The following is a 21333-nucleotide window of genomic DNA, read 5'->3' as shown; positions in this document are numbered from 1 at the left end:
ACTATGTGGCCTGGACTTTCACTGATTCAGTTTCAGCTGAACTCCAATCTAAACACGCAGAAGGAGACACTGGTAGCTGCGGTACGAAAACAGCCTGTTCCTGTCACACTGAGATGAGGTGATAATTTTAGGGCCTGCTGAAAGAATCCGGATAGTCAGGGCTTAAGCTTTGCAATAGAAATGTGATCCAGCGTCACGATTACGCCTCAGTGCCACTCTGAGAAAACAACTCAAACATAACTTGACTCGCTCAAAAAATGTTTCTCTGCTTGCTGTGTTTAGTGACCCATTGCAAGGTCAAGAACACAAGAAAACAGAGTTGTCCCAAAGGATGACAAGCTGACAGAAAATGTATCACTCTTGTGAAAAATGTCTGTATGAACCAGTATAAAGACTGATTATCTTAGCCAAAATATACATAGATCAATGACAGATGATGAGGATGTCTGAGGAATGTTATACAAAAGGTCCTACTAAATTAACATGGAAAATACTAAAGATTTTGATCATTTGTTAATCTTTAGTTTCATCATTACCAAAAGTCTGTTTTATTATTTATTATATTATTTAATGGAACTAAGTTAAAGGTGCAGTAGGTGGTTGTCTTTAGAAACATATTTTGTTGTTCTGGTTGATAGTCTCTTCACATTCCAATTGTAATGATTAAGGTAAATTCTAAATGTATACATATGTATTTTTATATTCTGGGCATAAGGCATAAGGCTTAAAAAAAATCTTCATCCAATTAAACTTTGTCAGGCAGACAATTCCCATAGGGGACGTGGTGGCGCAAAAGGTTGTGCTGTCGTCTCACAGCAAGAAGGTGACTGGTTCGAGCCTCGGCTGGGTCAGTTGGCATTTCTGTGTGGTGTTTGCATGTACTCTCTGCGTGGGTTCCCTCTGGGTTCTCTGGTTTCCCTCACAGTCGAAGACATACGGTACAGATGAATTGGGTAGGCTAAATTGTCCAAAGTGTATGAGTGTGTATGGATGTTTCCCAGAGATGGGTTACAGCTGGAAGTGCATCTGCTGCATAAAACATGTGCTGGATCAGTTGGCGGTTCATTCCGCTGTGGCGACCCCGTATTAATAAAGGGATTAAGTCAAAAAGAAAATGAATGAATGAATGAATGAATGAACAATTCCTATAATTCTGATAAGTAGTACAAACTGTCAGCTGTAAAAAAAAATAATAATAAAAATTTTCTTGTTTATTTCTGGCTGCTGGAGTATCGCAAAAAAACTCAAATAACGGCTGTTAAATTTCAAAATTTACTGTAAAATAACAGACATTAAATGACAGAAATTTACTCAAATTTTAATTTCTGTAATTCAACCTCAGTTATTTTACAGTAAATTTCTTATGGTTAAATTTCTTAATTTCTCTATAGTTATTTTGCACCCCAGTTGCCGTAAATAAATCTTAAGTTCCGGATTTTTTTCACAGTGTACATCTGCAGCCGTTCACACGGATCCACTGTTTGTGCGTGCACCACATTCATGTGCACAAGGCAGAGAGAGTGAAAGCAGTAAACAAATGCTGAATCAAAAATTTTACATTTTCAAGCTGGAGGAAGGATGACACCATGGCTGAAGCATTTCTTTTAGACGAGTAATGTTATGTTTTAAATCTAATTTAGTCATGCAAAGTTTCTATAGATTTTGTTGTTTTACGAATAGGTTATATGCACAGAAGTGTTGTTCAGCCACTGAAATCTTCCAGCGAACGATTGATGAGACTATTTTCAGTTTCATAAGGGACCTTTTACAGCATCGATAATGTACATTTTTCTTTCGTTTAACAAAAAACATCTGTAAATAGCGCTATTCGGCCTAGCCTGCTTACTGAGATGATGTTGTTTTTATATTAACGTTGATTCATTTTTGAACAATGACAGCCTGTGACGCGCTCCCTATATTGTTTAACGTGACCATGCTACTCTGAATATTCGGTCTGAAATAGCATGTAAGTATGGCTCAGTAATAAGTGTAATTCCTGCACCCCACCGGCCAAACACTAAGTATACAGTAGTGGCTTTAGGACAAAGCGCGTGAGAGAGTGAGACCAGCGATCCTTGCAATAAATATAGCACATTATGACAAGTTTTGCTTGCTACAAAATTTAAAATGTGCTAGATAAAATACAATTTTTTGTTCAGAATTGTAGTATTATAAAGTACTTTAAAGTTTTCTAACTGGTGAATGACATGGTCTAGTGCAGGGGTGCCCAAACGTTTTCTTAAGAAAGGCCAAAAACAAAACTTGACTTGGGTCTCTGGACTGAAGTAAATTGTATGACATTAAATTTGCCATGGGTAATTTCCTAATTTATTTGCTAATTTTTAAAAACAACTAAAAATGTTGCTTTAAAACATTAATTAATGATGCAGTATTAGTTTTAGCGTTTTTAGTGAACATATTCAAGTAAAAACAATCACATTTATAACACAATAGAGTTCAATGCTGATTACACTAGTCGAGCTGCTCCTGCCTTTGCCTTGATTTGCTCACCAATGTCTTGTGCATTGTCCTCTATCTGACAGTATTTATGTTTTAAAGTCTGATTCAATTACAACATTTAACTGAAAGCTTTCATTTTAGTTGGCTTTTTTGATGCTCCTCAATAAATCAGAGAAACTTAAGTTTATATTAAATTTGAAATTATGATTTCTGTCAAAAGCCCCAATTCATCCCAATTAACTCCCCATCATTCTCCCTCTCTTTTCGGATAGGATGGCAGGCCAAACCAACTGTTACCATGGGCCAACTTTTTCCCACAGGCTCTACTTTGGCCATCTCTGGTCAAGAGGGTTGTCATCTTAAAGGTGCCCGTTTGTGATTTAAGTTGGCTTAGCTTTGGGCGGCAGGTGAGAGACTGTGTTTCAAAGACATTATGCTAACGGATAGCATTTAGGCATCACCTACTGCGCCTTTAACATCAACAAACAATGAACAGTTGTATGTCTATTGGCTAATATTAACAATCATCTTTGAATGCTAGAACAAATGTATTGATGTTTTTATAACATGAACAACCTGTACTACTAAACCTTACTGGAAAAAGTTAGTGTACTAAATTTTTATTATTCATTGCATTTTTTAAGTAGTTTTTAGTTCTGGTTGAGTTTTAGATTATTATTATTAGAATTATTGTTGTTGTTGTTGTTAATAATAACAATAATGATAATAATAATATAAATCCCCATTTTTTATACAATGAAAAATATAGATGACATTTTTCTTTTTAGCCTTTGTAAATTTCTTTCTTTATTGCAATCTCCAGATAGTTTTGGGCCATAAAATAGTTTTTATTGTTTGAATTGATCTCAAAATTATTCATAGGCCACTATAGATATTCAAAACACTTATCATAGGAATAACACCAAAAATATTATCTCGTCATTTACCCATATAAGATCCTAATAATATAATTACAGAACATTTCTTATTTTAATCATGACATTTAGATATTTCCACTCTCAAGGATGCAGTGGGAGGCAAAAAACCCCATTTGAATGACAAAGCTGAATTTGTGCAATCCTAAACATGCTGGCCTTACTGGCAAGTGGGGCATGATTTCCTTTTTAAATGGTCAAGTTTCCTTAAGCAACGTGTTCCTCTTTTATCTGCGCCTGTGGTATGTATTTATAGTTATTTAGTCAGAGACAATAGTGCCGTTCACCGTGTACAAAGCTCACGATGCCCCATAGAGGATATTAACTCATGCCTTTCGCTTCACTCTGGAACTCGATCAGGGCGTGAAGAAACAGAAAGTAGTTCTTCGCATAAACATTTAGACAAGTGTCTTCTTCAGCATGAAAAACAGCTGGACGCCTCTTCATCAGAGCTGTGGGCAGGAGCAGGGCATTGTGGGTCAGGCTTTCAGAGAGGGACAGCAGTGGGATTGGGAAATGTAGGGAGGAGATCGAGTGGGAAGAAGAACTGATTCAAACGCAAAGCCACAAGAATGGCGATGTGAAACAGATGAACGTCAAAAGCACCCTCGATCCCTGGAAAACCTTTTTTTTTCTTTCCTTGAGACAATGAGACAGACAGATGGACAGGTGCATTGTGGGCCGTTGACATCCCACAGTAATGGAAGATTCCACATGGTGACTCACTGAATGAGTCAATATTGATGATTGATTTATGTTTAATCGAAATTTGGCTAAAAAATACAGAAATGGAGCACCAGCTGTATGAAGGAAGTGAGCATGCTTAGTTTGTCGATAAGCTTTTCTTAGAACCTCTTTGAACCTGTTAAGATTATCTTTTGAAGAGGATGTGCACTAAATCATGCCACCAACATCCTTCTCGAATTTAAAAAGATAGTTCACCTAGAAATGAAAATTCTGTCATTATTTATTCTTGCTCCGTTCACTTGAAAACAAATGAATATATGATGAAGAACCAGCAACCATTAACATCTATTGTAATTTTGTTTTCCTACAATGGATTTTAATGGCTCCTAGTTACCATCATTCTTCAAAATATCTTCTTTTGTGTTCAGCAGAGCTCATAAAGGCTAGAGGGAGAGTACTTTTTCAGTTTTGGGTAAACTATCCCATTAATTTGAGATTTTAAAGAAGAAAAACTCTTAGGAAAAGCTCTAATTTTGCTATTTAAACATTTCAAGTGTCGGTTGGTTCCTTCTGTACTCTATGGGCAGCTTTGGTTTTTCGGCTCTGGCTGAGTGGGGTTTCCTGAAACTGAGAGGAATATTTCCTTTGGACACGTTTATAAAGCATGGTCAGACTCGGAGTATATTGTTCCACATTTTTTACGCCGTATCTCAAGTTTTATTTCTCTTCTTAGGGCTTGTGATGAGAACATGCAAGCTGACCAGAGGGTTAATCATTAAAAGATGCCAATAAAAAAATCTAATCACCTCCATCATATTTTAAAGAAAAAAAAGAGAATATTAAAGTCAGTACAAGTTAGGCTCAATCAAGAAATCAACTGCAGTAAAGGGATAGTTTACCGGAAACTGATGATTACTGATCATTTACTTTCCCTTCTCTTGTCACAAACCTGTTTGAATATCGAACACAAAGCAAGATATATTGAAGAAATCTGGAAACCTCTAACCACTGACTTCTCTATTTATTTACTATGGAGGTAAATAAATATTTTTTCCTACTATGAAGGTCAATGGTTACTGGCTTTGGTCTTTCTTTAAAATATTTTCTTTAGCGTTTAACAAAATAAATAAACTCAAAGGTTTGGAACCACTTGGGGAGTAAATTGTGAGTTTTTGAATATTTTTTTTCTTTTTTAAATATTTCCCAAATTATTTTTAACAGAGCAAGGAAATTTTCACAGTATGTCTGATCATATTTTTTCTTTTGGAGAAAGTCTTATTTGCTTTATTTTGGATAGTCTACAGCAGTGTTTCTCAACTGGTGGGTCCGGTGTGGGATCAAAAAAACAACTAAAGTTTAATATTTAACTTATTTTGCTTATATCGGACTTTTATTTTGAAATGCACGTGCGACAACCATACCGTTTGACATGTGAAATTGCAGCGCAAGTACGACCCCAAATATATAAAGTGTGGATTATTTTCTAAGACGACTCCAATAGCTGAGGGCATCACAAAAGTGCCGAACATCTTCATGTTCAAAACTAGTACAAGTACATCTTACTGTGCTCAGTGTAGCGAAGGCCAAGAAAGCCCACACAAAAGCAGAAGAGCCAATAACTGGTGATTATTATAAAAATGGTTATGATTATTTTAATAATCTAACTTTAATTTGCTGGTTTCTGCTCAGTTCAACCAGATCAGTGTTAATGTTTTATTAACAATTCAGTTTAGTTAATGGTAACTGAACTTTTCCTCACCCTAACCACTGTTTTCTTGACGTTTTTACTCTGTAATATTTCTATAATTTGATAGATTTTGTTAAATGACAGCAGTAAGATATTGTTTATTTGTAAGTCTTGGTGATTTTCTTATGATTTATCTGCCACTAGTTGTGTTTGTTAACAAATAAACACAAATGAATTATAATTCCTAAAATTATATTATAGTTCCTAAAAATTTGGGTCACGGCTTGATGACCATGTGAAAATATGGGTCTCATGGCCAAACCAGTTGAGAACCCCTGGTCTACAGAACAAACCACTGTTATACATTATCTTGCCTAATAACAATAACTAATAACTAGTTAACCTAAATTAACCTAGTTAGGCATTAAAATGTCACTTTAAGCTGTATAGAAGTGTCTGGAAAAATGAGTCGGTTATTAGAAATGATTTATTAAAACTATTATGTTTAGAAATGTGTTGAAGAAATCTCTCTGTTAAACAAAAAAACTCTCTGGAAAAAAATAAACAGGGGGGCTAATAATTCAGAGGGCTAGTAAATCTTACTTCAACTGTATGTGTGCATGTGTTATTTTAATACATGCACTAAACTTAAATATTTAATATATTTAATGCACTTGTTTTATGCAGAATTGTATAAATGTATACCTGAAAATTGTTAGTTCATTTATTTTTTGTTCTGTGTTTAGGTAAAGCTATTTTTACTCAGTATGATTAAAATGATCACTTTTGAATAATTACCATTAACCAAAAAAGGAGCATTTTAATTTTTTCTTTGGTTGTTTGCTTTTGTTTAGTTTTTAATATACAGAATTATTAGAATATAATACACAGAATTATTAGCCCCGTTTATTGTTTTCCCCAATTTCTGTTTAACTGAGAGAAGATTTTCTCAACATATTTCTAAACATTATAGTTTTAATAGGTATTTCTAATACCAGATTTCTTTTATGTTTGCCATGATGACAGTAATTATTTTATTAGATAATTTTTCAAGACACTTCTATACAGCTTGGTGACATTTAAAGGGTAAACTGGGTTAATTAGGTTAAATAGGCAAATTAGAGTAATTAGGCAAATCATTGTATAACGATGATTTGTTCTGCAGACAATCGGAAAAAAATATAGCTTAAAGGGGCTAATAATTTTTACCCAACAATTATAATTTAAAAATTAAACACTGCTTTTATTCTAGCTGAAATGAAACAAATAAGACTTTCTCTGTTAAACATAATTCAGGAAATATTTAAGAAAGGAAAAAAAATCAAAGGGGGGCTAATAATTCTGACTTCAACTTTATGTCCATATCTTTTTATTATGTATCATTTGTAAATGCAGCAAGAATATTGTTCTAAAAAAAAAAAGAAATGTCTGTAAAGTGTTGAATTTCAGTGTGTACAAAGTGAAAATAAAATCTTACTTAAAAAGTAAAACAATTTTATGACGTTTCAAAATGTAAAATAAATCTTGTTATTTTTGAGAATTTTTTTAATAAAATAACTAAAAAGTATTAAGTTTTAGACATGTTTACATTAATTTTTAGACAACATAAAAACCAGTGTTTTAACTTTAGAAATCAATATTTAAATAACCTTAATTTTCTGAGATGACCGAGATGAAAAATAACAATTTTAAAATGGTTTCTTAATTTTTTCATAGCTCGGGGAAACTGCAAAATGTTCACGTATTTAGGAAATTCACGTAGATTGCATCTTTGCACCAAACAACTCAAACGCATCGCTCAGGAATGGTTTAACAGACATGTCATTTCATGTATGAGCGCATGCAGATTTTTTTGTTTGTTTTGATTAGTGTTGATTTCAAATGCAATAAATCTGTTATTGTAAAACTTGTAGTGACGTTGCCATAATGTTTGGTGTGTGCGCCTAAATTTTGGCTTGTGTGCCTAAATTTTTAAAGTTAGGAGCACCGTCGCTATACCAAGAAAAAAGGTTAACTTCGAGCCCTGTAGCTGTATGAAAATTTTTTTTTTTTGGTTCTTCATAAAGGATTTATATGCCCCTAATAAATCTTTTTATGTATTGTTTGACCCTGTAAAGCTGTTAAAATAATTAGTAAGCTGTCTAAATAACCATTGTGCAACCATGTTACAATGTCACACCTTAAACCTCCAAAACTAGTTGTATATATTCAAACTTTATTTGTGGCTTCACTATTAATGTGATTCATCTTAACATTTACAGATTGATCCTATTTTTGCTTTTTGCAAAGTAAATTATTGTTTTAAGAAAAGGGAGGACAAATTAATAATAATAATTGTGGTAACCAGCATCATTGCATTATTGAGCTTAATTTGTTCTGAACCCAAAATATTTCTTTGAGGACCACAAATAAGGGCTGGAGGTCTCCAGTCTACTTTTCCATAGATAGACAATGGCTGCAGGCCACCAGACGAACCTGCTCTGTTCTCTCTCACCCTGCATTGCGTTCTCTGTCTCTCTCTATCATCATCTGCCTATCTGCTTTTGAGCAGAACCATACTAAACATCCTGCTCGCTGCTACTACAGAGTCAAAAGTTCATTTCCCCAGCTCCACTTTAGTCCTTTGTAACCGCTCCATTAACAGAAGCACTTTTCGTACGTTTAAGATAGCTGGAGCATACAAAAATACTAGCAAACACATCACCCATCCCATGACCTGGACTCACACACCTCTGAAATCTTAATATTTCGTTTTCTTTTTTGCTTTTAGAAGCCAAATGGAAAACGTCTCCTCTTGTTTTGTCAGTCAGAGAGCAGGAAAAGAGAGAGCGATAGATTTTCGATGAGAGCGAGCTAATGAATGGTGGAGAAGGGGAGTGTAAGATTTATTTTCCCACCACCGAAATCCACTTCAAACGGCCTGTCACATCTCCTCAGCGCGTATTAATATGTCTGCGGTCAAACTTTTAACTGTTATGATAGCTGCAATATTGTTCTGTGCCTGGAGTCAGAAGATTTGTATTCCGTTTACGCTCTGGGTTTCGTTTGGATACAAACAAACCACTGTGCCCAGACTGTTTTCATGTGTTGTGCAAAATTAAGTCGAGAGGAATTTCTGGATCTCGGCTGTCCACTTAAGAGTGTTGGGAAATTTCAGCATCTGTCTCGCCCCAAACAAGCTGGTTTTCATGCGTGTGGTTTAATAGTACATGTATACAAAACCTCACTGGGAGTCTAATCCTGCCTCTCGGCAAAAAGGTCAGCTGAAGTTTCTGCAGGCCCGCCCAGAACAAATGGGTCAATCAACTTCAGAAACTATGCTTCCCTCCTTACCAACTCGGCCAAGTGTTTATCATTGCGAGCGAATTATTGATAAACACACAACATTTCTTATACAGCATAACGTTAACAGCAATCGGACTTGCTGTCTGGCATTTCTTTTAGAGTTTGAAACTGCGCCGAATAAGTCTTAAGTACCTTCAAGTGCACAGAAAAACATACTGATTCTTATCAAGAAATCATTTTTAATTTACAAATTTGCCTTTTATGGTAATTCAATTATTTACCATTTCATTGTGTAACTACAGTATTTTCTGTAATGTAAAAACAGACAGTTGCATAGGCTAATCAGAAAAAAAACAATCAAATAATCATTTCAAAAATACATTTTAGCATTGAAAAATCACCACAGGTTCACAAAAAAAAACATTAAGAATCCCTTCAGAAAGTGTGCTTGAGTTTTACTGTATAAGACAGAGAGCAGTTATGTGAGTTTTCGTATTAAACTATTGCTAAAGCATTGTGTCACCCACACTATGATAGGCTCAGTCCTGAGGTAAGCACCAATGTCATTTTGATTTGATTAAGAGAGTTTGGTATGACCAAAAAACAAACAGAATAGAGTAAAGCCCAGGTAATTTGTCCCAAATTACATGTTCAATATTCACTAAGTTCTAAAGTTAGTTCTTTCACAGTGCATTTGTGGTTTAAGTTTTCACATTCACCAGCTGAGGTTGTAATTGTTAACTAGTGGTTAACAATTTTTTTCACTTAAGGTTTGGCAGAGGAAAAGATGAAAATGTCATCATGGAGTGATCTTTGGAATTAAAAACAGTGGGTGTCGTTTCTCATTATCAGAACATTGACATCCCCTGTAAAACTATTTAAGAAAGACTACAAAAAAAACAAGGAAGCAACCGTAACAGACTACTATGTTTTATGTGTGTTGAAAGAAATGAAGGATTGATTGTTTGAAGTGTAGCTTATGGTATATTAGTGCGGTAGCCTGGGGATTAGGCTGTATGTTCAGATCACAGGGCCTGGTCAACTGGCAGAAAATCTAACATCAGTGAGACAGACAAGCGCGGATAGTCTTCGAAAATCAGAAATTTCACAGGGCTTACCCTGAGTGGAGCAGCTGCTGCTATCTGCACCCACAGTATCAGAGATCGAGAGTCATGCTCCTCATGTTCTGATGGTTGTCACATTAGCAGCTCTACGTGTGTGCACCACAGGATTAAAGCTGTCTTGTTAGCCTGAATTTAACTGTGCCAAAATAGAGCTGAGCAGACCATTTCAAACACTTCACATAAGGAAAGGTCTTAAATGTGTTGCCGAATCAATCACTTACAACATAGGTATCAAACTGGGTTCCTGGAGGGCCGCAACTCTGCACAGTTTTGCTCCAACGCTAATCAAACACAGCTGATACAGCTAATCAAGGTGTTCAAGAGACTATTAAACAGGTGTGAGGTGGAGGTGGTTGGAGCTAAACTATGCAGAGCTGTGGCCCTCGAGCAATTAAGTTTGAGACCACTGACCTACAAAATGTTACTGTTTGGTTTATATACACAAAGTGCCTTTGTTGTGATTGTTATACATCTAGTCATGCAGAGAATCTTTCAAAGGGCTCGGCTGCAATACAACCGAGGCATATGGACTCTGCTGTAAATATTACTGCACTTTCAAAGGCACCACCCATGCTTAGTCTGTCTCACCAGATGGACTGAAACACGTGGACATGAATTGTTGTATCATGATCGGAATATGCACAGAGATATTCCAGTTGTGAGATCACAGGGCAGTACTTGCTACTTTTTCAATAGGCTAAAGGCACTTGGCGTTGGAGGAAAGGAAACAAAGACACTAAATAGCTTGAGACCATACACCTGACCGCCAGAAAAAATTTAAACGGCACTCTCTGTGAACTCTTATTCCACGCTGAAGGGGATAACTACATCAATGCAGAGAAAAGTTAAGATCACTTTACCTAAATCCTGGAACAAACACTCTTCAGTTAGTTGCTCCCTTTAGTACAGAAAAAAACTGGGCCATATTCACAAAGCTGGAAAATCAGATACAGGTGATCCAGTACTCCGAGAAATAGTCTATAAAAAGTCCTCCAATTACTATAAAATCCCAAAGATTTGGCTTTTTCTTTTGGTCCAGATTTCCATCTCCGATCTGGACAGAAGCCCTGAATATTGTTCATATGTGCTTTTCATTCTATATACACCAATAATACTTAGTACACAGGTTTAGGGTACGATTGCAACTCTCTTTTGTAACATTTGACATTTTTTCTTTGGCTTTTCCAACATATAAAAAAAAAGAAAAATGACAGGAAAAATAAATAAAAACAATCTCTTTTTGGTTTTCAATTGGTTATTTGGCTCGGTAATTGAACAAAAAAGTAATTTTTTATATAAATACTGCATTGTTGAGTGTCCAACTGAGTGTCCAACGGTCAAAACAGATTATAAATAAAGCATTTTTACTCCTTTTAGGAAAGTCATTTTAAGAAATGCAAATACTGCAAAATCTGCAAAGAAAGGCACGTTCAGAAATAAACACAGTTTGTGTGCATTTGTACGGCCAAGTCTTTTTGGCCTCCATTGAGGTGCAGGTCCACATGACGATGAGGTGAGAGTTGAATACTGTGATTGGTATACAGTGATGTCTCTTTGGAAATTAAAGTTAGTGGTTCCCCCCCTCTAGCTGGGAGAGTAGCGATCAATGGTGCGGGACTCTGCTGAGAGCTGCTGGGAAGTGGGTGGAAGTGACGAGTTCAGGATGTCCATTTTGTGGGCAAGGCCGAGTTGATCTACAGCCAGTTTTGACAGCGGGTAGAGGCTCTCCATGGCCTTGGCATCAGCAAGGAGGTGTTGAGAAGCTGCAAGAAGGTCTGAGGTTTTCTCCTGCTTCAGACCCAGATGCTCAGCTGTGTACTTGCTCAGAGGATAAATCCCCTCAGAGAAGTCTATCTTCAGCTTCCCGTCAGGAGTTAGTCCTCCGCCAGCAGCTCCACTGCTGTGCATCTTCATGTGACTGATGAGGTTGCGCTGCTGAGCAAACTTGCCTCCACACACCTGGCACTCATAGGGCTTCTCTCCGGAGTGGATGCGCATATGTTCCGTCAGACGATACTGCCGAGTGAAGCGCATGCCACAGGCATCACAGGCGAAGGGTTTAAGGCCCAAGTGACTGCGCATGTGACGTGTCATGGTACCACGTTGGGTGAACTTCTTCCCACAGATGCTACAGGGGTATGGACGTGTCAGCCAGTGGGTTTTCTCATGTTGCCGCAGGGTGGCAGGATCTTTATAAGACTTGTCGCAGGAAGAACATCGATATGGTCGAATGATCTCCCCGAGACCAATGGAATGGAGGTTTTGTGCCAACTTGCCATCGTGGTAAGGGCTGTGGAGGCCACTAGAGCTGTTCAAGCTTGTAGGTGCACGGACAGTAGTAGGTTTACTGTTGCTGTTATTGCTGCTGTCCATCTCACTTCCATTGTTTAACTCTTCCTCTGTATGGGTTTCTACATGTGCATTGAGTTGCTCTGAGCTGGGAAAGCCTTTGTCACAGGGGATGCACACATACAAGTTATCTCCGAAACTCTCTGGCTCATATGGCATGTGATACCTTCCACCTGGTACAGGAGGAGATGGACGACCCTCACTGCTTCCGGTTTCCTCGCTGCCAGTTCCATTCTCATCCTCGCCATCATCGCAGGTCCCTCTGTCATAGCCCCGCTCATTTGTGTTCAGTTTTTCCTCATTGCTTTTATGGTGGTTCATGTGCTGGTGATGTCTCTCTTTATCCTGCTCACCCATTCCCCCACTGTCATCCTCTTCATCGTCCTCATCTTCATCCTCTGGGTTGGAAGGCTCATTCTTCACCCACCGATAGATGTTGGAAGCATCGCGTCGCTGATCTCTGGTGTCCTCTATGGGTTCTGGGCTTGGAGGGCAGGGGTACTGTTCCTGTCCCTGAGAACGATGCAGATGGGGAAGATTGGGTGCAAGTGGATGGTTGGGTAGTGGGAAGGGGTGTGGGGTGAGAGACCCCATATGATGGCCTGTGTCCATTTTTCTAGAACCATCGTTGGGACTGAGCATGGGACTGGTACTTTGGTCAAGCTCGCCTTCAGGCTCCTCATCTGGGTGGAGTGAAGAGATCAAGTGGGGATTGCCAGAAGAAAGCTGAGACTGGGAATTTGGGCTTTTCTTAGACAGGTCAAGGCCATAAACCGATGAACAATTCCTTTCATTGGGAGGCAAGCAAAGACTGGACTGTGGTGACAGGGATGCCTTTGTTGGGGGGTAAGGTGGTGGACCCTTGATGGGAGCTGGTGCATAAATTTCTCCCGCATGGGGGGGCAGTGGGATGGAGGGCAGGTCCTCTAATGTTGTAGGTCGTGGGGTGGTCACTACAGTGTGGCAAGGGTGGATGACAGGGGTAGATATTGGAAACGGTCCTCCCCCCACACCACTGAGGCTTAATTTGTACGATAAAAATGTAGGGTTATGACTTAAATGGTACTTCCTATTCTTTTTCAGCTTCTTTTTGCATAGGGTGACCAGATCCAGAAGTTGCAGGTAACTTGCAGCTGCCAACACTGCCCCTATATTTGGCTCATTTGGAGAGGTGGGGTCACATTCACTTAAACGTCCTGTGTAGATATAGTCAAGAATGACTCGAAACACACCTGGACTGACCATCTCATGGTCCAGATTGATAAGGTTGTCATGAACAACAAGAGACTTAAGGTAGAGGCTACTGGCTGCCAGGATGTTCTTATGAGCACGGAACAGTGCATTCTGCACCACGATAATAACATCACACAAGAAGCCTTTGGTTCGTTGTGTGTTCAATTGCAAGAGGAGGTGCCTAGCATGACTTGGAACTTCCATGGCATCCAGCATCGAGTTCAGACCAATACCTGAAACAGAAGAGAAATGAAGCAGTTCAGCAGAAGCCAGAAATGTATTGCAGACAATAACTACCACTTTTACAAGCATAAATCGGCTGAATTTTGCTTATTTATTTTGAGTACTCTGATAAAAGAGGACATGTCTGTCTCGGTGTTTATAAAATATAAGACCCATTGACAGCATATTTATACCCATTAAAATGCTTCTTCATTTACTCTTTGACATCTTTGTAGATGTTTAGGTATAGGGTACTGAGGGCAAATAATTCAGCTTTCTCTTTAATATAACAAGCATCAGAACGACTCCATAAAAGTGAGCTATAGTTGACCAAGTGAGACTGCAATGGTTTTGTCATTATCAAGATACAAAGCCACATGTTTTAAACTTAGTGAAGTGCCGTTAACAAAAAAAAAAAGACAGGAAAAATGCCAGTATAAACATGTTTTCATATTGCTGTCTTCCTGATAAAGAATTCCAGAGGTGGTGTGTGGAGTTTTAAACAAAGTCAGACTGAAGGTTTTGCAAGTGTGATGAACAGCAGGCATAAACCAGCAGGGACAAAAAAATGCAGCAAATTCATGACAGGACACACTGCTGTGGTATACTAGAAGTGTGACTTACAAATCAAATCATTTTTAAAAGATCACTTGTCAGAGGTTTCCTACAAATTACTACATATAAACATTAAACCAACAATGCCAAGTTTAAAGTCTAAGCTGAGTAGAACAATTCCTTTCATGCAAACAAAATAAACATTACAAATTTACCAGAAAATATTGTTTAAACACTGCTACATGAGAATACTCTGTATATGAGATAAAACAGATAGTTGGGGTCCCTCAGGGGCTGGTTTCACTGATGGGAAACAAGAAGCTAAATAAATACAGTCATCCCAACATCAGTTCCTCCTCTCATTGTTTATTTCATTGTATAAAATAAACCTCTAAGATGAATACTGTAGTTTGTAGTTACAAGCTCCCATTTAATTAGCGCTTAAGTCCAGCAATTCAAGTCAACCCCATAAACCAACCACGGCTACTAACATGAATTAAAAAAAAAAAAAAACATTTGCCATAAAACATTATATACAGTATGTGAAATATTTCATATCGTTCAGAGGTTTGGAAAGAAAATAGTCTGTCAGCTATTTTTCTAGTTTATAGTTAATCCTGCAGCCTATAACACAAACTTGCTTCCCTCCGGATTTATATGATGAACAGATGAATAAGCTAACAAAATGCAGTAAACCTGTAACTTTTTGCTGCACAAAGCAGTTAAGGCTGGCTGTCTTTGTGTGTGTGTTAACCTACTATTGTTTTGTTGGATGAACCGTCCGAAAATGATCATAACAGAATGCACGAGACCTGTTGCTATGGTAACTTTATCAGACTAACCGTAAATAAACTATTGAAACGTAGGCCTAAATGCACAAAAACAAATAAATGTTGCTTGTAATTTATTTTGACAGGTCGGATCTACCAATACTGCTAATAGTCTGCACCTTGGTTAAACACTTTAAACATGACGTTCGGGTTTCTATTCCTGATTCAGTAAAAAAAAAAGTGATGCACATAAAAAACTGCAGCCTATTTATCTCTCTTGAATGAAGAGGAATAGCCGCACTGAACAAACATGAAGGCGCGCTTCTCCGTTAGACGGTGAGGCAGAGAAACCATACATGGCCAGATTTTAAGTACATAAACAATTGACTGTATACATAGATTTATAAAACAATTATCTGTATACATATTTGTGTCTTAACGTTCCAATTAGACAAGTGCTAAAACATTTACATATCTGTGTGGGGAAAATATTTTTTTTTCAACACAGATCCAGACGACTAAATTCAGAAGCGAAGCAAATGTTTTAAATGATTCCTGAACATTTACTTTTTTGTGTGAAAATGCCGACAGGCCATTTGTGGTGTGCAGTGCACCTGTACCTTCATTAGGCCTATGTCATTAAGTCTGAACATTTGCTTACAATTTTTTCCAATTTATGAATCATCAGTTCAGTTTTCTTTCCAAGCGCGCGCCATTTAATTAACATATTTTAAACGATAACTGATTAGCTTGTAATTATATAAGGAGGTACACTATCTTAACACATAGAAACAAAAATATGACATGCTATTAATTGCCTGCTGCAGGCCAAGTTACCTTAACAATGGAGCAGCTCAACCAAACAAACATCAGCCGCAACATTTCCTCTCAGTCCGCACCTCTCCTCAGCGCCTAGTCTTAATAAAAGCTCTAAAGCTGTGTCTTCTCCTCCCCTGCTGCCCACGGACACGTCTCATCACTGACAGGTGTATTTTAAGGTGATGAGCCATTTTTGGCTCACAGTCTTTCCATTAGCCGTGTGAGTTTTAGAAAGCAGCGCATGATTTATCGCACCGTTCTGTCCTAAACCTGCTGCTTTCAGGAACGTCTATTAAGATGACAAAATCGAAGGAAAGAGTAAACAATAAAGAAAAAAGGCCTGAAAGTAAGGACTGTGGTAAGAGCTTCATGTGAAAGTTTTTAAGAAGAAATCGGCTCTAATTTAACAACAAACTGAATACAAAAACTGAGAGTGAGACGATTGAAACGTTCAACGCATTAAAACTAAAAAGGAAGTGACGAGAGATATAACTCATGTTTTAAAACGACTGTTTGAACTTTAAGCGTAAACACTTGCATCCTCTCAACAATGTCAGCTTTATTGCGTCTAACAAACGCACTTATGCAATATTACTGAATTTAATCTCATTTGATATTCAGATCTCATTTTAATTAATCACTTCTCAATCAAGAGTTTTGATTCCGACCTTTTGAAAACTTTGACAGCTTATTATGTTATTTCAAAAATTTTTTACAAAAGATACACAGAAAATTAATTTGATTAAATGAGTAGCTATAAAAAATATATCAGTTGAGTTGTGCGTGCGATACATGCGACATCTTGGTCTATTTGCTATATTTGGTATGGTATACAAGACTGGATTAAAGACAGTGCAGGTCATATTTTAAGTGCTTTGGTATTCATTAGCCCTGTGTTTTGTCTCTGTTGTCATTTTGCTGGTTTAGGGGTGAGGCAAGGGTCTGCTTGTGTTCTTAAGACTTCCTCTCTCTCTTTCTCTCTCCGCCCTCGGTCTGTCATCCCTTTTTTTTTACCGCAATCGTCCTCCCTAAAGATTTATCCCTTACAATGAGTCTAACGTACCTTTAAGGAATAAACAGTCAATCGGTCATATGCATATCTTTTAAAATAACTGTGGCGTAGTAAACAAGAAATATTCAGATATTGTGTTTGATTTAGTTTGTGAGAGCATGGAATGCCACGTAATACAATAAACAAATGTAAGCAAATTAGGCAAGGCTATAATTAATAAATGCCGGCCCTTTAATTCGATTGCAGAATAAAGTTGTAATTCGGGCAGTTAGCTGCATGTGTGAGACATTTATTTATTTAATAATTATCATATATATTTTTTACATTTGTGTCAGTTTTAGGTGCTTTAACAGAGTTTCTCAAAACTTAATTTAAAAGTTTTACTAATTCCTAACACAAGTTTCTGTGAATGGTAGGTAAAACCTGCAAGCGCAAAACCTTGGCGCCAAGAAACGAGCATTTGTCTTGGATCGTGCCTGTTTAAGTGGTTTAAAACAAAACACATGAGGTTTATCGAGCATTTTTTTTCATGTATTTAGAAGGTAAGAGCTGGGAAAAGAGCATATCATACCATGCGCTACTGAATGGCTTTCTCTTCCACAGCTCTTCTTATATTGCGATCAGTCTCTCTCGCGCGCTCCATCAGCTCACGCAGCTCTGGATATTCATTCATAAATACAACTGGGAGGATAGTTCACCATCCCTATATGTGGCCTCCATGATCAGAGATGATATGAAATTATTCTAGCCACATCTCACATCATCGATCAGTTTTATAAGCTTATAAGAAACTGCTGTATTGAGTATATAGAGAGATTAGAAGAACAACTATGTGACTGCATGTTAAATTAAAATTTATTATTTAGAGTGGAAATGAAAACATATATTACAACTTATCAATATTATTGCAAGCAAACTGTGCATGATGTTTAGAAATGTAAGCTTGACAATGAAAGCATTCTAACTATTCCCTCAGTCTGTTAAACATTTTAGTTTTTTGTGAACTTATCTCGACCGTAAATGTTTTGTCCACATACTATTAGTGACACCAACCACCTAAGGCTGGCTAAACATGCTGAATTTAAATTCCTAATTTACTTTCTGTCTGTATATTTGCATGCAAAACACCACGCGGATGTGTTTAGAATCAAATCACTCTCTTTAAAGTCAAATCAGTCGCATGTGAAGCACCATGAATTCTCAATTAAAGATGAGCTGAAAGCCCCGGCACAGTGATTAGCACACCGCCATACGAAATCACACCACTGGGTACTGACAACACTTTACTCATAATGCGGTTATAAACTTGACTATTTCTGATCGGGTTCCTTTGTTCGCCTTCTCAAGTTAAATACATAAAAAACGTCCCTAAATATTGTTTTAACTCTTAATCTCTCTGAAATATAAGAGTGTTCACATTGAAAACAGTATCCATCAGTTGGTATCAGACAGAAAAGTGGAGTAAAAACTGTATGACAAACAATCGTCTCAATTTGTGAACTTAAATCTAAACGCAAATAAAGATTAAACAGAGAATACACAGTTTACTGTGTATAAATACACCAATAAAGTGCTGATAAAGAAGCGGTAGCTAGTTAAAATATAAAGAGCATTGAACGTTACCTGGATGCCCGATCTCTTCTGCCATCCGATCTAAGTCTCCCTTAATGATCATCTCAACAGTCTTTTGGAGTCATTTCTGACGTTTCAACTTTGAACTGCCAGCCTCCCAAAAACCATGCCAGTTTTCCGAGCACGACTGCCAACTCTTTTTTATTATTAATTGCAATGAATTTCGTGTTGCTCGCCCTCCCTCTTGCTCTCTCTCTCTCCCTCCTCCCTCTCTCTCTCTCTCTATCTCTCTCGCTCACTCACTCCTCCTATAAAAATACGTGCGTACTCCTGCATCACTTTTCCTCGTTTTTTGTGTGTTTGGCAATTTTCTTGGCTATTTTTGCATGGATGTAATAATGCGACTAGAGATGATAATGGGCTGCTGGGTCGCAAGTGTGTTTTAGCGCCTCTCGTGATGTCAGTCTAGAGTAAAACTAAAAGGTAAAATCGAGGGCAGGAACTTACAGTGACCCCAACTTGAACTTTTCAACACGTCGAGGCTTCGTCTTAAAGAGACAGGCGTTTCATTGTATATCACAGCATATTTTATGTTGTTGTTATGGCTGTGAACGTTAACATGATTGACGGTGGACGTAACTTTTGCGTAGAGTTCATAATAATATTGTTTAGGAAAGTAAATATGATTCTGCGCAAGATTGTAGGCTACCTGTCAATGTTTACACACAAACACTGATGAGCATTTGCGTACTCATAGTTTATTTTTAAACATTAATCATTTAATATAATTAGCTGCACAAAAAAATGTTTTATCAACTCATATTTTAGTTAAAATCTTAATAAATTAATATAATTAGTTGCACGACCCTTCAAAAAAGGATCATGGTGTTAACATGAGTTTTACAAATCCACAATGGTCTGTTAGGCCATTATTTAAAAAAAAAATGCCATGTTATACATCAAATCACTTCTTTTCAAAGGATGTTTGTATTTCTATATTTTTTTTCTATCAAATAGGCCTACTTGCAATCCACACTATAGCCTATTTGAGAAGTTTTAAGTGTAACAGTTGTCTGGACAAATTATTTAATTTGTTTATCTGTAGCATCAGTATTATCTTTTATCCATTAAAAATAAGTCTCACAATCTTTCACACAAATATGCATCTTTCACACAAACTGATGCGTTTTCCTTCAACTGATATACATACGACATAATTCTACCACTGGAAATTTGTGAGAGTTTTAATAATGATTTATCTTTAGTAATAATGCCTACGTGTCAATATTATTTAATTAATTGATTATTCTAAAAATGAAGACTCGAACATATTGAGTAATTGTCAAAAGTCATGGCCCTTTAATACGCTGTGTCATGCAGTTTCACACGTTTAACAAATAAATAGATACTAGCGATTTTATAATCGTCTGTTTGTCTTTCTAGTTCTTTAGAGTCACACTGATACTTCAAAACACAGAAACCAAAACACCGATTTACACCAATCCATCATTTTACATCGAAAACTAGTCTGTTTTAATCTCCGAAGAACAATTAAACTCATTTAAAAGGCGAAAGAAAAAATCCCAGTTTGCACTGTCAATTTAGGAACATATAGCCTATTAATCAGTTTTGATTAATCACGCAGACCAAATGAAATAGGCAGCCTAAATAAATAATGCATTCTGGCCGCTGACAATCTGACAAGCCTTTATTTAAGTTTGCTGTTATGCAACATTTTCAAAATGGTTTGTTTATTTTAAGATACATTATAAGTGCTATTTAAAAACCACATGGAAGCACAAAAAGTTATATCTCCCGCTGTCCTGACACGCCTGCAGCACGAGCGTTAGTCGTCGTCATCATCATCACCCTCATCATCATCATCATCATCATCCATCAGGTAAGTATGTTGGCACGCGCTCGCCGTGCACACCTGAACGCGCCGCAGGTAAATCTCACAGCGCGCACACACGCATTAACACAAACTCACCTCGGATTCATGTCTGATGCTCCTGCCGATCTCGACTTTCCCCTTACGGGATTTCCCCCGTCCCAGAATCCCCAGTCGTCCAAATCCCTTTTTAAAACGTAAACTTTCCCCGGTGTTTCCAGCTTCTTCCGCGTTGTCCCTTGTCCTTTAGCCTGCTCCGCTTGTGTCCCGCTCTGCTCGTGTTTGAGTGGATCGGACACTTGAGAATCTGGATGGCTCTGATTGGCGTTCGGCTCCTGGAGTCCTGCAGGCTGCGCGCGCAGCGACACCTACCGGCGTTGATTAGACGAGCTCACGGTGGGGAGAGGTCCGGGAATAATCGCGAGGCACACCGGTGAAGGACATACGTTCAGCAGAAATTATTTGTTCATGGGTGTGACTAATCGTGGCAGAGTTCAGTGCACAGCTAAGGTCAAATTCGCATGTGACTGAAAAAAATGATTCATTGGATTTCTATTTTTTTTAAATGGTTGCAAACAAATTTTGTCTGAATTTAAATAAATCAAGTAACATTATTAAATTTTATTTGTTTAAATTCAATCCATATAAATAGTTTGCAACCATTTACCTTAAAAGAAATTTAGTAGATGCAACGATTTGTTTTTTTAAGTATACAAGCTGTTTGTTTGATGG

The 21333-nt window shown here is 37.4% G+C and overlaps 2 protein-coding genes across 4 annotated transcripts in view; one reads left to right on the top strand and one right to left on the bottom strand.

Moving 5' to 3' along the window:
• Nucleotides 1–21333, top strand: part of tp53i13 (tumor protein p53 inducible protein 13) — a 732349-nt gene that overhangs the window by 607127 nt on the left and 103889 nt on the right. The window lies entirely within an intron of this gene.
• hic1 (hypermethylated in cancer 1) lies at nucleotides 9277–20886 on the bottom strand. 3 transcript variants are annotated; one of them, XM_068213509.2, is made up of 2 exons: nucleotides 16145–18803; nucleotides 9277–13993 (listed from the first exon to the last, which is right to left on the bottom strand). In XM_068213509.2, the coding sequence occupies exon 2, from the start codon at nucleotides 13974–13976 to the stop codon at nucleotides 11763–11765; it is 2214 nt and encodes a 737-aa protein (XP_068069610.1). In that variant the 5' UTR covers nucleotides 13977–13993; nucleotides 16145–18803; the 3' UTR covers nucleotides 9277–11762. The 3 variants fall into 3 exon arrangements, with proteins under 3 accessions (XP_068069610.1, NP_001002314.1, NP_001410788.1); NM_001002314.2 differs by lacking the exon at nucleotides 16145–18803 and adding an exon at nucleotides 20701–20886 and having other exon boundaries at nucleotides 9311–13993; NM_001423859.1 differs by having other exon boundaries at nucleotides 9311–13993; nucleotides 18762–18949.

Source organism: Danio rerio, chromosome 15 (assembly GCF_049306965.1).
Source record: "Danio rerio strain Tuebingen ecotype United States chromosome 15, GRCz12tu, whole genome shotgun sequence".
NCBI lineage: Eukaryota > Metazoa > Chordata > Actinopteri > Cypriniformes > Danionidae > Danio > Danio rerio.
This window is presented reverse-complemented; position numbering and strand designations above follow the sequence as displayed.

What these genes read in the sequence shown, in the direction of transcription:
- hic1 (NM_001423859.1), bottom strand. Translation starts at nt 18,813, where the DNA reads ATGATCATTAAGGGAGACTTAGATCGGATGGCAGAAGAGATCGGGCAT. An exon ending in AGAAGAGATCGGGCATCCAG is followed by an intron (nt 13,994 to 18,761) that starts GTAACGTTCAAT and finishes CTTCTGTTTCAG; the next exon opens with GTATTGGTCTGAACTCGATG.